The following is a 15360-nucleotide window of genomic DNA, read 5'->3' on the forward strand; positions in this document are numbered from 1 at the left end:
ATGCTACACGTAGTATTCTTAGGATATAATGTTTACAGCTTGGTTAAGAGTTGTGAAATTACTGGAGACTTGAGGGACATGGTAACCAACATGCACAATATTAAATTGAACATCAAGTTTTCATTTTCTGGTCAGAGGGGACAGATGAGGGATGTAACAGCCCAGGAATGACATTAAAAGCTAGCAGAGAGGTTTCAGCACAGACACCACGGGGTTTTGATGGGTACCTCTTCCAAGTCATCCTCAGGCGTGCAAGGCGTTTGATCTGTGCGGTCAGTTTGGTAAGAGATAGAGGAACCATCAGACTCCAAGGAACCTTCTTCATCGTAGCCAAAGAACGTCTCCACCACCGGCTTCTGGCAGAGAGAAGGTGTCACTGACCGCAGTGGTGCCACCGCCTGCGCCGGGGCATCGGGGCACAGAGGTGGCTTTTGACACAAGGCCAAACCCTGCGCCCCTGTGGGTCTGAACACACCCCCCTTGGGAGGAACCTCAGCTCCCTGCCTTCTTCTAAGGCATTTTCCTCCAGCTTTCTGCAGCTCAGAGCACTCTGTTCACTTTGGGCGGGCACCTCCATGTTGGGAGGTAGCTGTGCATTGAAATGGTTTTGCCAGACCATTGCCACCTCCAGAGTCCCTCCTGCCATTACTGCAGCCCTCACATGGCAAGTTAGATTTGCCAAACTCTCCTCCTTGGAGATGTGAAGCTGATCACCACAGCAATGATTGTACAATCTGAAGAGATCCAGTTTCCTACTCCAAGCTGCCTTCTGTTTAAAGGAATGAAGGTAGTGGTGGTGAAGACAGATTTACCATTAACTGATTGAAAGCCAAAGACAGTGCTGCAAGCACAGTTCCAGAGACATTTTTCAGTGCTAATTTACAAAAGCATTTCTAGACTTTGGCTGCTTGTTTTAATTTGCAGCGGATGATTCTTGAAGGAGACAAAATGTAGCTCTTCCGAAGGCCTGCTTGCCATTTCCAGGATGGCAGGAGGAGTTATCTCACATTGGCCACAATTTGTTATTTATAGATTTATTAGCTGGTTCTTCATGCATAGAACACAGCTTGCTCTCAGGTCCCTGACATTAGACCTTACAATGCTGTTACAGAGTTAACATTTAGATTAACATCCTGCCAAGTGTTCATTAACCAGAGTTTTCTGTTTCCTTGAGCTCTGCCTGATGCGTCTTGTAACCAGCAAGTTCTGCATGTTACTAACCTCTGACATGAATTATTTACAGCCCACACGTGTTTCCAGGCAGTGCCATTAAAGCATCGTCTGGAGATGTGTTAATTCATGAGATCTGTCTCATCTTCACACACTCACACACCACTGGGCTCCTGCGGGACTGCTCTGGTAAAGGCAGCACATGCAAACGCTCACAATGTGCAATGCAAACGGTCCCCCTGTCCCCAGCAGCTCTTCTCTGAACATCCCAACCAGGCTATGAATGCCCTTGAACTGTGTGACCAAATTCAAGGCCACGACCTGTCTGCAGACCCTGGAGGACAACGTCCCCCCTTGTGGCTCCGAGGTGCATGGAGCACCCCAGGAAGCCAGCATGCCCATGCCCATCAACACACCTTAATAGAAGCCTTTTTCCTTACCTTAGGAATTCTTGTCATTTTCTTCCGTTGCTTCCTATACCTCAACAGTTTATCACGTTCCTGAACGAATCAGATACATACGTGAGCTGTTTAGAGAGCTGCTGTTTAACTATGTCATACTAGCAGTCAAGAAATAGTACCATCACTGCTGGCCTCTGCCTCAAAATAGAACCACAGACTCACGGACTGGTTTCAGACTTCTAACAGAAAACCCTTGCACTCTTTCCTTTTAACCGTGTGGCAAAAGGATGCGATGACACTATGGGACATTGCTAATGTGCCACCACCATCAGCCCAATGGCAAATCCTGACATCCACAGCAGTGATAGCACAAAATCAAATGCTGTTTTGCTTGCAACACAAGCTTTGCTGCTACGGCCTTTGACAGCATCTATGCTGAGAAAAGCACTGTGTTAGCTTGTTAACAGGGATGTAAATGCTAACAAATATTATCACACTCTGCAGGCTTTCATGGACAGGAATTGCAGGCAAAGGTGAGGACGAAGTTAACGTCATTCTTACCATGACACTCTTCACGTAGCCAGCAGTTTCCAGTGTCTAATGAAAAGGGATGAAATAGTGTCAGTAAGCGCACAGACTTAAATAAAAAAGGTATTTATTTTCTGGAGGAGCATTGAGCATTAGGATTTCAGTATGTTCTTTTTGCAAACATGTTAACACAGAAGCAAAACCCCAAGCACAGCCTTGCAGAACACCCCCTCGTACACAGCAGTCTTTAGCCCTGATGCTATCTCCAGCTAAAGCAGCTCTAATGTTCCCTCTATGTCCATATCTTCTGGACATGCTGCAATGGTTCCGTCATGCAAAGGCCATGTAGACTGAAGGGATTCTTCCCAAATACCATACTACAGATAACTTATGTTCATCATGGAGAGGCCTACTATGCCCCACTGACCAAGCTGTGCTGTTAACCCATGGAGCCCCACTCTTCCCTTGCATAGGCCTCCTGCTCTGCTGCAGCCCCAGCTGAGCTCGCAGGGGAGCAGCAGCATTACATCTTACCTTGGAGAGCTCGTCAATGATATTTTGCTGTTCAATAACTTGTAGTCTCAGGAAATCAACTTCCCTTTCTTCCTGGTCAAGGTCATTCAAAGAGCTTGGTCTTCTTATTGTTCCAGCTCTTTGCCTCTAAAAACACAACCACATGGCAGAAGAGAAATGCTCAGGAGGAACTGCCAAAGGCCAGTGCACAACTCTTCCCTTGACAGCTAGTGATGCATCCAACCTAATGGCAGTTCTGGCAGCTGCCCTGTTGCCCTTTTGCTGAGCAAGCAGGAGGACACGGGCCATCAAACCTGTCTGCCAAAGAGGGGGATAGCAGCAGCCTGGCTGCACGTGTGCTTCCATGCTGCCGGGCACTGTGAATCCCGCAGGAGGAGGAATTCAGAGCAGGGACCACTGTGGCCTCTATAGCTACCAGTTATTACCCACTAGCAGTATCGAAGTGGGAAAACAGGGAGGATTCATAAGGGCAAATTTCTTAGGGATGAGGAGGAGGTTTGGCACTGAAGTCAGAGGTCAGGTGGGGTGACCTGTGCTCAGGTGGGAGCCAACCAGCGCTGAGTGAGCAGAGCGCACAAAGCTCATGCAGCTTCTTTACTTCGTAACTGTTTGTTTTTAAAGCTAAACCAAAACATTTCATGTAAAACGAAACGTTCAAGCCACAGACCGCTCAGCAGCGCACCACAGAGCATCCCAGCGCCTCCGGGAAGGGGCAGCTTCTCTGTTGGACTTGCAAGTTTGGGATGTTGCCGGACTTCCCCAGCCCTGTGAGCACCGAACAACCTGTTCCTCCCAGTGCACCACACTTACCATTGCAATGTTCTCTTGTGTCACAAACTTTAGCTTGTTTTCCATTCGACGTAAGGCGTGTGACAGTTCATCATTCTTCCTGCTAAGGCGCTTGTTTTTGTCCAGAATGGGCTTATACTGACTTTCAGCTTCTCGCAGACGTTTTAACTGAAAGATAAAGAGAATTTACACCTCTGGAGCCGCCGTTTTTCACCAGATACATTCATCATTTTCTTTATCTGTTGCACTAGCAGCGTTTCCTCCCACTGCAAAGCAGAACTGACCAAAACCTCTTGGTATTTTCCACTGGGAAGCGGGTTGTTCCTCCTTTATGAGATGCTCAATCTCTACAACGAGTGCACCACGTGGAGAATGCATTTCTTTTTGAAAATAGATAAAAATAACTCCAGCTGATGCCACCTTAAAAATTCTTTGTCATGCAAACAAGGATGAGGTGTCCCTGCCCATGACAGGGGGTTGGAACCAGATGATCTTGAAGGTCCCTTCCAACCCCAAACCATTCTGTGATTCTAGGAGTGTGGCGTGACACAGCACCAAATAAGAGAATCTTAGAATCATGGAATGGCCTGGGCCAGAAAGGACCTTAAGATCGTCCAGTTCCAACCCCCTGTCACAGGCAGGGACATCTCACCCTAATCCATGTCACCCAAGGCTCTGCCCAGCCTGGCCTTGAACATTTCCAGGGATGGAGCATTCACAGCTTCCCTGGGCAACCTGTGTGAGTGCCTCACCACCCTCACAGTAAAGAACTTCTTCCTTATGTCTAACCTGAACTTCCCCTGTTTCAGTTTGAACCCATCACCCCTTGTCCTGTCACTACAGTCCCTGGCAAAGCGTCCCTCTCCGGCATCCAGAGAGCACGGAGAGGAGGCAGCTGCTCCTGCAGTGACTTCCGAAGAGCCCAGCAGAAAATACCCTGGTGTTCTGTGGGCCAGGCACAGGCACAGCAGCACATTCACAAGCAGCCACCGCTGCACTCACCAGCTCGTTCCTCTCCTCCGAGAGCAGCGCGTTCCGGTCCTCCAGCTTCCTGATGATGGCACTCAGCTCCGCGATTTTCAGTTGGAATCGCCGGGCATCCTTTTCATCCAACTGCTGTTCCTAAAACAAAGATCAACTGCAAATAACTGCTCATAAGTGCACACGCAAAGCCAATGGTTTTCAAAGCTCAAACTTTATCTTATCCCAAATCCAAACATTCCAAAACATTGCAGGGCAGAGCGTAACCTATGTAACCTAACCGCCCCCCGAGAGCTGCAGGATGAGACCAATGGAAAGGTGGGAATAATGGAACAAAGTATGCAAATGCAGAAGTATGTATATGCATATACAATGTCATAAATGGTAAACGTGGAAAGAGAAAAGAAAACATTCAATATGAGGCAGTGTTTCCAATGCATGCCACTGTTGAACTGAGAGCTTCAGACTCATCACCCACTCTGAGGACCTTTTGTAAGAAAAAGGTATTAAAAATGATGGGGTACAAGCGAGGAAAACCCAGGCAATTCTACCATTGCACAGGCTCTTCATCCATAAAGCTGTGGCCTTATGGGGCTCTAAAGGGTCACTCATAAAGCCACTTTATCTGAGTGAAAATGCTTACATCAAATTATGAGTAGGAATATAGGTAGATGTGTTCTCATTCAGAATCAGAGAAGTTACATCTATTCGGGAATGGAACAGACCTTCCCCTTCTCTAGGGCTTGTTCTCATGTTTGGCAGAAGTGGAGTTCAAATTGAAAGAAGCAAATTAGTGTCCACAGCGGTGGTGGCTCTTTTGGGAGGTCTTGGTTCCTCATTCAACAGGTGCAGGAGAGGCTTGAGACAAAGAATAAACCAGGTTGGTTTGCTCCTGTCTATGTCTTTATGCTTCTACTGAGAGAAACTAAGGCTGTCGCAAAAGAAACCTTGATGAGAATCAGCAATGAAGGAAATCTGCACACGTCAGATGTATGAGGTCAGTCAACTGGTTGGGGGCATGTGAGCAAAGTAAGGCAGAAGCAGGAAGGTGCTGTAGTTACGTTAAACAAGCCGTTGTGAAAGGGTGGCTAAAAATTCATGTTCGGATATTTGGTTGTAGAAGAGAATTAGGAGAGGACAGGTTAATGGGTGTTGGATTCCCTTGCTGGGGAGAGCAAGAGCACATTGTTGCATGGAACCCTGAGCTAGAGGCTCTTGTGCACCAGCTGCCTTCCCCCAGTTCCCCTTGTCAACTGGCCTTGTACATCTGCTCTCAAACTCCTTGTTAGCAGCTCCGGAAGCTAGCACACATACATCACTTGTTAGAAATGCATTTGCATCATTTGTTAGCAAAGTTGTGTCAAACTGTGGGGTTCAGGCAGGTGGCAGCAGTATGGTACAGTGAGGAAGAGAGAACAGAACAATTCCCCCTGCTAACAAAACCAAACCAACCGGAAAAACACAACGACAGACAAGCAAAAGCTCTCCCATAACAAGGTTTCATTTCAGATCTTGACTGACGGGTGCCCCGGGGTCTCCCTGCGCAGCTATGGGAAAGCTGTTGCTAGAGGTGCGCTCATCAAGAGTCACTTTGTGCCCTTTTGTCGCTGTGTCTGCTCGCTCGTGTAGGTGAAACCATGTGAAAGTGCTTACGGGGCTTCCCGAATGGTCTGAAGCGTCTCCTGCACCACTTGGATAAGGAAGTTCCCGCTTGGGGCTGCTCAGATGCCGATCAGCCTCTTTGATCTGGGAAAGTTGTTCATCTAAAGCCTCCTTTTGGAGCTGCAGTCTCTGAGCATGCCCGGCTTGCACCCCTAACTCTCTCTCCAGCACGTAGACTGCTCTGTCTTTAAACTTAATCTCCTCCATCTACAAGGAGAACAGAACACAATCACACGAGGCAGCGGCTGACAATGACACAGCATCTGATGACCCCGAGCACGGCCAGACAGGAGGTGCCCAGTGCCAACAGCCCTCCACACGGAAAATACAACAGCATCGCTTGCAAATAGCATGTATGAGATGAATCACTTCAACAACTCTGAAATATTGCTCTTCTCCTGGGGGCTACCCAGGATGAAGTCTCTTCTCAGCAGGAATAGGCCATTAAGATGACTGGGAAGTAACCCATGCCCTTAGTTGCATTTCAGAGTATCTTTAAAGAAATTAAGCTGCAATATTGATATCACAATTTGGAGCAGTTCACTCACACATTTTAACCATTTTGCAATATTTTGCTCAGACACCACCTTTTGAAACTTTGGAATAATAAATTTGAAGGAAAAACATCAAAACCTGAACATCCTTTTCATTTTAAACATAGAGATAGAATGGCAGTTCTTTAATTCTTCTCCCCAAAGTCCCCCATGTGAGCAATTTGCTTCATTATCCCCTTCCCAGGACAGGTTTTGCTTATGCATGATACACATTATACAAAGCCATTAAGTGCTTAAATGACAAAGGTTCAGCTGTCCCCAGTGCTCCTCTGCCCTCTTTGCCTGCTGCTCTCACCAGCTCACCGCCCTGGGATGGGGCATGTGGCATTCACCAGTGCTCCAGGAATATTTCGAAGGGGGAGCACACTTGGGTGTTTCCAGATGCTACCGTGGGGTTAAAGCCCCCATCTCCATGGAGCCCACCCCAGTTCACCAGCCTGGAGCACAGTGCTTGTGCTGCAGCTCAGGCACATGGGGCACGGCTGGGCAGGTTGGACATGGGTCAGGTTGGACAGTCAGTGCCCTGCCCAGTAACGGAAAATCACCCAACACAGCCCCACATCTTCTTCTGTGCCCGTGCTGATACATGGCACTGCAACAGAACGCCAGGCTCTTCCCTCTGGAGCGCACATGTATACACTATACATGACCAGAAAGTATTAATTACCCTCACACCACAGGGCTGCCACCGTGCTGGCAGATAATGGTCCTAAGGAAGAAAGAAGTCATTCGCAGCCTCTAAAATGTCTGTTGATCTGGTTTCAGACGCCATAAATGCATCAGGTTTTTGCCATAGGTTTTTGAGACTTTACACGTTTCATTGAAACGTGCAGTTTTAAAACGTGGCCTGTTTGAGGTAAGGACCTTTTGCCCTGTGAGAGCTGCGTTTGGTACTTTTCTTTGCTAGCTTTGCCTGCAAACCTGCAAAAAATGACACTGTGCATTAACAGACCTCTCAAGGTACTGTGTTCCAACGCTGCCCAGGGGAGAAGCAAGCGGTGGTGGTTTACACGCTCCCAGCAAGGGTACTGGGAAAGTGCTTCCATGGCGTGTGTTTGGACAGAGGGGGTGACTGCAGTGCACAACTATGGGATAAATTCCACAGGAGAGGATGCAGTGGGGCAGGACACGATATCCCTCCATGGCACAGCAGGGAGGCTGCTGGCACAGAGGGGTGGCCGCATCACCCTGCTCCAGCCATGGCTGAGAGTCATGTGCTGCTCCCAAGGTCCTGCCTTCTGGTAGCTGCGGGAAGGGAGAGCTGAGCTGCAAGCCCAGAGAGATCCCACAGGGTCCCGGGGGGCAAAGCCAGCCTCTGCCAGAAGACACCGTGGGACAACTCGTCAGCACCTGCATGGAGACTGTTAAGCAAAATGTAGATTCCTTTAGTAAGACAGAGCAAATCAAATGTACTTGGGGTGCCATCTAAAGGTGCTTTCAACAATTTCCATTAAGGCAACGGTCTACTAGCTTTGAATGAAACAGAAATGCCTCCTGAGGTGTTTCTGCTAAATATCTGATGAGGCAGAAATCTAAAGGGATGGATAGATGAAAAGTTAACACATCATCAAATGGTTATTTGGTCAGAATAAGCAGAATATTGGGTAGTTGATCCCTATTCACGAAAAAACGAAGACATTTTACAACATAGGCAACGCTTTAAATTAGGAGGAAAAAAGAAACTGGAGAAAACACAAAACATTTCACAGCATTTTGTTTCCCAGAAAGAAACCCTAAACATAATCTTCATAAACAACAAAGGCAACAACAATTTTCCTTCATAAGATTAAATTCACATCCATCAAATATGCAAAACAATGATGGCAGCAGCCCATTATTCAGCAGAAATACTGTAGAAGGGGCAAAATGCAAGGAAGCATTTCACTGGCAAACATGATTCAGCACATTTCCTCCTTGCATTAGTAACAGTAGGAAAACAAAAGGCCAAGGAACAACTTGCCACCGCAGAAGGAGGTGATGGTCCATGGTCACATCCCGCCAGGCTGTGGCACAGCCTGGTCTCATCCTGCAGGACCGGTGGCATGGGACCAGTGGGATTCCTCCTGGCCCACCAGTGCCCACTGGTCCACACACCCAGTGCTGGGAATGGGGTGTCCATGCAGGAGCATCACCCACTGCTAAGGGCACCCTCACCTAACTTCTGCCCAAGAGCTCATCTCCCCTCGGGCAGGTTAAAGCATTGCCCTTGTCCTGTCCCTACATCCCTTGTCCCAAGCCCCTCTCCAGGTTTCCTGCAGCCCCTTCAGGCACTGGAGCTGCTCTAAGGTCTCCCCTTCAGGAGCCTTCTCTTCTCCAGGCTGAAAGGACTGGCACTGATGGACAGGGCTTGGGCCCTTGCTACGATCTGCAAACCCCCACATTCCACTGACATCACTGCTGCAACATTGAGGCAGCTGCAGTGTTCCGCTGTTAAGTGTAGCAGTGTTAAGTGGGGCAGGTGAAATCATGATTTGCTGCTCCGTTCCAGCTATAAAGAACCCCAGATTCCCTTTGCCACATGACTAAAGGCTTTTGCTTCTGAAAACTGGCTCCTTTTGGAGTGTGAGCTGCGCATATTGTTGCAAAGCCAAACATGACTGAGTGAGTACGACTTGTCCTGCTCTGCTCTGACCGAACAAATAAGGCAGAATTTTCGTAAGCATGAAGTCAGAATTTCCTCAAAGGTTACTTCGCCCTCGATTACAATGACTAAGAATGCATGGTACATGAATCAGAGCTTTTAAACTCCCAATGGAAATCCATTAATCATTCAAGGCTGGATGGGTGCCATGGCTGTTACCCAGAAGTACAATCCCCACTGCTGCGTGGGCTGCAGAGACCTGCCCATGTTGGGCTGTTCTGTGTCTCTATGTCACTGCAGCCCCAGGGAGGCTCAGGGACCTCAGTTACTGATGGCTCCTACCTTATACAGGGAAACAAGCCCTGGTTTTCAGTCATGGTGGGTTTGAGAACAGCCTCATAGTCACAGAGAGCAGCGCTTTGAGGAGATGAGGTGACACCAGCCTTTCTCCCACAACACCCTCAAGGTACAGGAGCCAAGAGCTCCCATTGAAATCAATTATGGCAAGTCAATGGAGTTGAGAGTACTTGAAGTCATTCAGGAAGCACTCAGGGCTTGGTAAAACGATGTAATTTAATTACTACAGTTGGATAGTCGGATTCTTTCAAGCAGGAATTAAAAAGTTTTATTTTTAAAGGCAATTTAGAAAGCACAATGTCAACCCACTTCCTTCTAACTAAGAACACATTTGTTTTAGAGCTTCTCCATTAGAGGCCATTAGCATGGACTTCCCAGGGAACACAGCAAGTTTATTTAGGATGTACATTAGCCGTCCCTTCACACTGAGCTATTAAATCAATGCTGCTGGTAATGTCTGTTTAGAGTAGGAAGTACTTACCCTGCAGGATGCTGGTGCAGTATCAATAGATCAGTTGGTTATAAATTATTTTAACATCCTCTTGATAAAAATAAAATAATCTATACGGCAAGAAAATCTTTTAACCTAAAGTCTGAGAGAATGGGCGGCTAAATAAAGGTACGTAGCACCCCATGGTCTAATGGAGCTGGGCAGTCACTGCGTTTCGTTATCACCATGAAATGGTTTGTGTTGGAAGGGACCTTAAAGCTCCCCCAGCTCCAACCCCTGCCACGGGCAGGGACCCCTTCCACTAGAGCAGCTTGCTCCAAGCCCCTGTGTCCAACCTGGCCTTGAACACTGCCAGGGATGGGGCAGCCACAGCTTCTTCCTGTGCCAGCACCTCAGCACCCTCACAGGGAAGAGCTTCTGCCTAAGAGCTCATCTCAGTCTCCCCTCGGGCAGGTTAAAGCCATTCCCCTTGTCCTGTCCCTACATCCCTTGTCCCAAGCCCCTCTCCAGCTTTCCTGCAGCCCCTTCAGGCACTGGAGCTGCTCTCAGGTCTCCCCTTCAGGAGCCTTCTCTTCTCCAGGCTGCCCCAGCCCAGCTCTCTCAGCCTGGCTCCAGAGCAGAGCTGCTCCAGCCCTCGCAGCAGCTCCGTGGACAACTCTGGACACTCTCGAGCAGGTTCATCCAGACACAGACAACACTGCACCACCCCTGTGGTAGGAGGTTCTGAATGGATTTGGATCATAGCCAAAGGATAATGACTTCCAAGAGACGTGGCTGATTTTAAACTGAAGCACTGAACACTATAAAAATCGTGGCAAACACAAAAAGATGGTGACATCGAAAAAATACTGAGAAGAGACCCAAAACATGCATCACAAGAACATGGGTGATCCATTTGTTCCCATGTCCTTGGGAAAGACAGCAACAGTGAAGGGACATGGTCCTGCACATCAGCTGTGCGCTCACAAGACTGTGAGTCTGGGATGGCAGTGAAGAAGAAATCACCCCAAAGCCCAGGAAGCATTGGTGGCCTGCCAGGCTCTCATGCAAAGCCTTCCCTCTTGTGGGAGCTCCCTCCTGTCCATAGCAGCAACCCCCTTTTACAAGCACCATGATCCAGTTTAACCTCTCCAACCAGTCTCCAAAGGCATTGGAAGAATACTCCAAAGCCATAAGCGTACAGCTAGTACTGCCTTTGAGACTCAGCCTGTTGCACCTGAGACTCAAGGGGTTCCACTGGGTGATTTAAGGCTGATCGGCACAAAGACCACCAGAGGACCAGATGAACAGTGATGGGTGAGGAGCACCAGCTCCAGGGGAAAGCCACCAAGGTGGGGCACAGAGAGGAACCCCTTCCTGCACGCCTTGCTGAGTGAGGGGCGTCATTACCTACAGGGTATAGGACTCACTATGAGATGCAGAAGAAAAGGCATTTTGGGTTTGTGTAAAGCTCATTATGGGATGTTCATGGGAACTATCAAGGGCAAGGAAAGGGAGGGATCACGGAGAAACATCAAGGAGCAAATAGTGGGGAAACAGAGGCATAGGCCCATAAATGTTAACTGTTTTGTAGACTTCCCCTAACCCAAGGCCTCTTCCTGACCACTGAAATAAGAACATTAACAGGCACTTACATGGCTGAAAAAGTTCCTTAGAAAACACCTTCATAGTTTTCAAAGAACATTTTGACATCTCTATTAGTGAATTCAAACCAGATGTAAAGCAAGCTCCAGGGTCTGAATGCCCATCACCCAGTCACCTGTACCCAGCACTCAACCTTCGTTTACTACCAATACCGTAACAGCAGGACACACAGAGATAGATACAACACGTACCAGCCTCCGGATTTCTCTCTCACACTCCCTCTTGATTCTGCTGATCTCCTCTTGGTGCAGGTGATACACACTCCTGATCTCCGCTGCTTTAATCTTGTCAGCCTGGATGACCATGGTCAAAGCCTCTTCCACTTGTTTCTTGGCCCCCTTCAGCTCTGAAATTTCCTGCTGCATTTTTATTTTCTCAACTTCGAAGCCCTTCTTGGCCTCCTCCTTGGCCTCGGACAGCAGCACCGTCTTCACCTTGTCGGGAGCCCCGTCGCGCACAGCGTTGAGGAGCGTCTGCAGCCTCTGGATTTCATTGTCTTTGATTTTTATCACTCTCAGCAGTTCAGCCTCGTGCTGCCTCAGAAGCGTTTCTCGAACAGCTTGGAGCTCCTTCATTTTATCTTCATGAAGCTTGACTTTGAGCTCCGTTACAACCACTGTACTTTTATGCTGTTCGTGCTCTTTGATCTGCTTCACTTCCTGGTTTTTCTCCCTTTCCAACTTGCTGACCTAGAAGAAAAAATCAAAACACGATTACCACAAATCATGGTGTTATTTAAAAGTGGCACAGATCACTTTACAATATTAGACCTCAGTGTTGCAGGTCTGTGCCTTAGAGTGAAGGCTCAACCCAGTGGGTCAGTATCACCACAAGCTGACCGACACATCTGGCATTTTGTTCATCCTTTATGATTCAACACTTTATTACATATCAAAGATCCCTTCTCTAAGGAGGTTCCAGGTTGAACTCTGAGCTCTGCCGCAGAGTCTTCCTGCTGTAGGCTTAGGAAAGAGCAATTGCCTTTCTTGATGCATTTTGTGTGAAGCAAATACATGCTACAAACCCTGTAAAGCATCTTCACAGGGAAAAGGTTTCTGACAGTCAATGGCAAACACTCTCAGTATCTGCTGCGGCCCTCACTGACCTCAAAGTTTGGTGGGTACCTTGTGAGGATCTTCAGTAACACAGTCACCAACGTGGGCAGAAGGCCTCAGGGTTGAAGAAGTGATCCTACATCTCTCACACGGTGTTTACCACGGCATGGACAAGGCTGCAGCCCTCACCCTCTCTTTTGGGCAGGGGTGTTGTGGGCAGGGAGTGCATGCCTCTTTGCTGTCTTTTCTGCCCTCTACCTTCTATCAAACAGGCTGTGCACACAATTCAGTGCCAGATTTAAGAAGTGGCTGTTTCTTACATTGCATTTAATTACTGAAGTGTTTATTTGGAATATGTATTCCAGTCAATGCTGTTCAGTAAAGAAGCCTTTTTCTTCCTCAGTTGACACAATTAGGTTTCCTTGCTAAGAATATGCCTATGCTTGCTCACAAACAGAGCACTGAAGAACAAAACTGTGTGGGGGAAAGAAAACCATGGCATTATGGAGAACTTCAATAATTTTTCTAAGGAAAAAGAAGTTTGTGAAAATAAGGAAAAATAAGAAAAAGAGTGCTGACAAATTTGCAGAAAAGACCTTTCCTTCACTGGGAAGCAGCATAAGCAGAAATATTTCTGTGTTTAGAAAAAGAGAAGCAAAAAAGTGTCATTATCACGTTGCAAATTATTGATTTGAGGATGACAGTCAAGGCACCAATGCTGATTCTAGCATCTCCGTTAAGCCACAACATAAAAACATCCCTTGCAATCTTATCGACAAGTTAATTTGCTCAATTCCGTGCCCTAAAACCCCTGACTTAACACAATATAAATAAGTAGCATAAATCTACGCAAGAGGCACAAGCCCGGGTGAGCCGACCACCCGGATCAGACACGACAGGAAGCGCCTGCTCAGGAAGCAGGCTAACACACACATGTGATAGGTGTGAGAAGCAGATGCGGGTGTAAGATAAGATAACACGCATTTAGGAATTAGCCAGTCTCTTCTGGGTAAGTCCAAGTCTTCACTTTCGGCTTCAGCTGGGTATCTGCAGAAGCTCTCCCAGCACATCCCAAAAGAATCCATGAGAAATGAGATTTTAAGCTGTTATTTCAGCTTGCCCAAGCACATGGATCCAAACTGCACCGTGAGCACACATGCATGCATGGCACAGAAAGCTCTGTGAATCCACAACCTGCACTTCACCAAATGCTTTTTAAGCAATGAATTATTCAGTACAAATAACCAACTACCTGACCACAGAAGAGCCAAATGGCATTTGAATTGAGAGCCACACCATAAACTGCAAAGAAGCCACAATAAGAAGGGGCAGGGGAGAGCAGAGAAGGAAAACAGGGTCCTCAGGCTTAAAACTGAAAATGTTGCTTCACAACAAAAAGGTTTAATAGATGTTCTATTTTGTTATTTTGTGCATGTATATATGCATATATAAACACACATAATAAGCTTCCTAAAAAATTGGAATCACATTCTACACTGCCTAACAATGATGCAAATAAATGGAAAAATGCATGTCACTATTAACAGCCTGGAACCACAAAAACCCCAAAGTTGATCAGTAGAAACCAGTTCAGGCGATGAGGGAAAGGCAAACAGACTCTTCATTGGAAGGGGCTGAAAGCTCCCAAGGCTGAGGCTCGAGCAGCACCAGCCTCCATTCTCAAAGCTCAAGGTGAAGCGGTGGCTCCCGGAACGCTGGTGCTGGGAGCAGGAGGCAGAGCTGAGGCCTGTGGCCGTACGTCTGGAAGTTGTAAGCAGCCAGGCTGAAGGATTTTGAGCATAAAGTCCAAGTGAAATCAGTGTAAATGTGGAGATGAATGAGCAAAGAGAATTTGTGACTAACACAAACTGCACTCAAAGCCCTCCCTGGAGCCACCCTCAGGAGCAGGTAAATATTTACTAGAGGAAGTTGTAGCGAGGGAAGCAAAGGAGGAGGAGAGCTTGCAGCCACCATGTGATCCTCCCATCTGCTCCCAGCAGATGTTTGGGCTTCCAGACCTTTTGCTGGCATTTAGCTTTGTGATATTTCAACTTCGTTTCTCCCTGGGTGGTGGGAGGAAGCACAGCGCCTGTCCTGCTCATCCTCACCGCTTGCCTCTCCCACCGCCAGCCGTGTCGCTGCATCACCCACACTTTCAGTGTTCTTTTGTACCATAGGAGGGACGACTTTAACCTGCCCGAGGGGAGACTGAGATGAGCTCTTAGGCAGAAGCTCTTCCCTGTGAGGGTGCTGAGCCGCTGGCACAGGGTGCCCAGAGAAGCTGTGGCTGCCCCATCCCTGGCAGTGTTCAAGGCCAGGTTGGACACAGGGGCTTGGAGCAAGCTGCTCCAGTGGAAGGGGTCCCTGCCTGTGGCAGGGGTTGGAGCTGGGGGAGCTTTAAGGTCCCTTCCAACCCAGTCTGTGACTCCACAATAGGCATGTTCTAAATACAAGGAGAACAGTTTAAACATGTCCAGCACAGGGGCTGCCCCCTGTGTGTCCTGCAGAGCTGGGTCATGGTGCTGCCCCCGGGGCTGCCCCCTGTGTGTCCTGCAGAGCTGGGTCACGGTGCTGCCCCCAGGACTCTTGTTGGAGGGGTGCACAGTCAGCTAGGAGTGAGCAAGCAGTGGTCAGCGCCCAGGACAGCGGCCGT

The 15360-nt window shown here is 48.0% G+C and overlaps 2 protein-coding genes across 42 annotated transcripts in view; one reads left to right on the top strand and one right to left on the bottom strand.

The window, feature by feature from the left end:
- The window catches only part of BNIP3 (BCL2 interacting protein 3), a 235040-nt gene that overhangs the window by 166620 nt on the left and 53060 nt on the right, over window positions 1-15360 (top strand). The window lies entirely within an intron of this gene.
- The window catches only part of JAKMIP3 (Janus kinase and microtubule interacting protein 3), a 77192-nt gene that overhangs the window by 25860 nt on the left and 35972 nt on the right, over window positions 1-15360 (bottom strand). For 17 of the 40 annotated variants that reach the window (XM_061478649.1, XM_061478652.1, XM_061478650.1 and 14 more), the window contains 8 exons: window positions 11844-12341; window positions 6057-6272; window positions 4425-4544; window positions 3444-3590; window positions 2634-2759; window positions 2133-2168; window positions 1611-1670; window positions 228-356 (listed from right to left, as the gene is read on the bottom strand). In XM_061478649.1, the coding sequence (XP_061334633.1) occupies window positions 228-356; window positions 1611-1670; window positions 2133-2168; window positions 2634-2759; window positions 3444-3590; window positions 4425-4544; window positions 6057-6272; window positions 11844-12341 (1332 nt within the window). The remainder of the gene's footprint in view (window positions 1-227; window positions 357-1610; window positions 1671-2132; window positions 2169-2633; window positions 2760-3443; window positions 3591-4424; window positions 4545-6056; window positions 6273-11843; window positions 12342-15360) is intronic. The other 23 variants (XM_061478667.1, XM_061478673.1, XM_061478670.1 and 20 more) reach the window with 7 other exon arrangements.

The sequence above is a fragment of the Pezoporus flaviventris genome, unplaced genomic scaffold (assembly GCF_033815535.1).
Source record: "Pezoporus flaviventris isolate CSIRO_AGI_PZ_B2104156 unplaced genomic scaffold, CSIRO_AGI_Pfla_v1 ptg000129l, whole genome shotgun sequence".
Classification (NCBI taxonomy): Eukaryota; Metazoa; Chordata; class Aves; order Psittaciformes; family Psittacidae; genus Pezoporus; species Pezoporus flaviventris.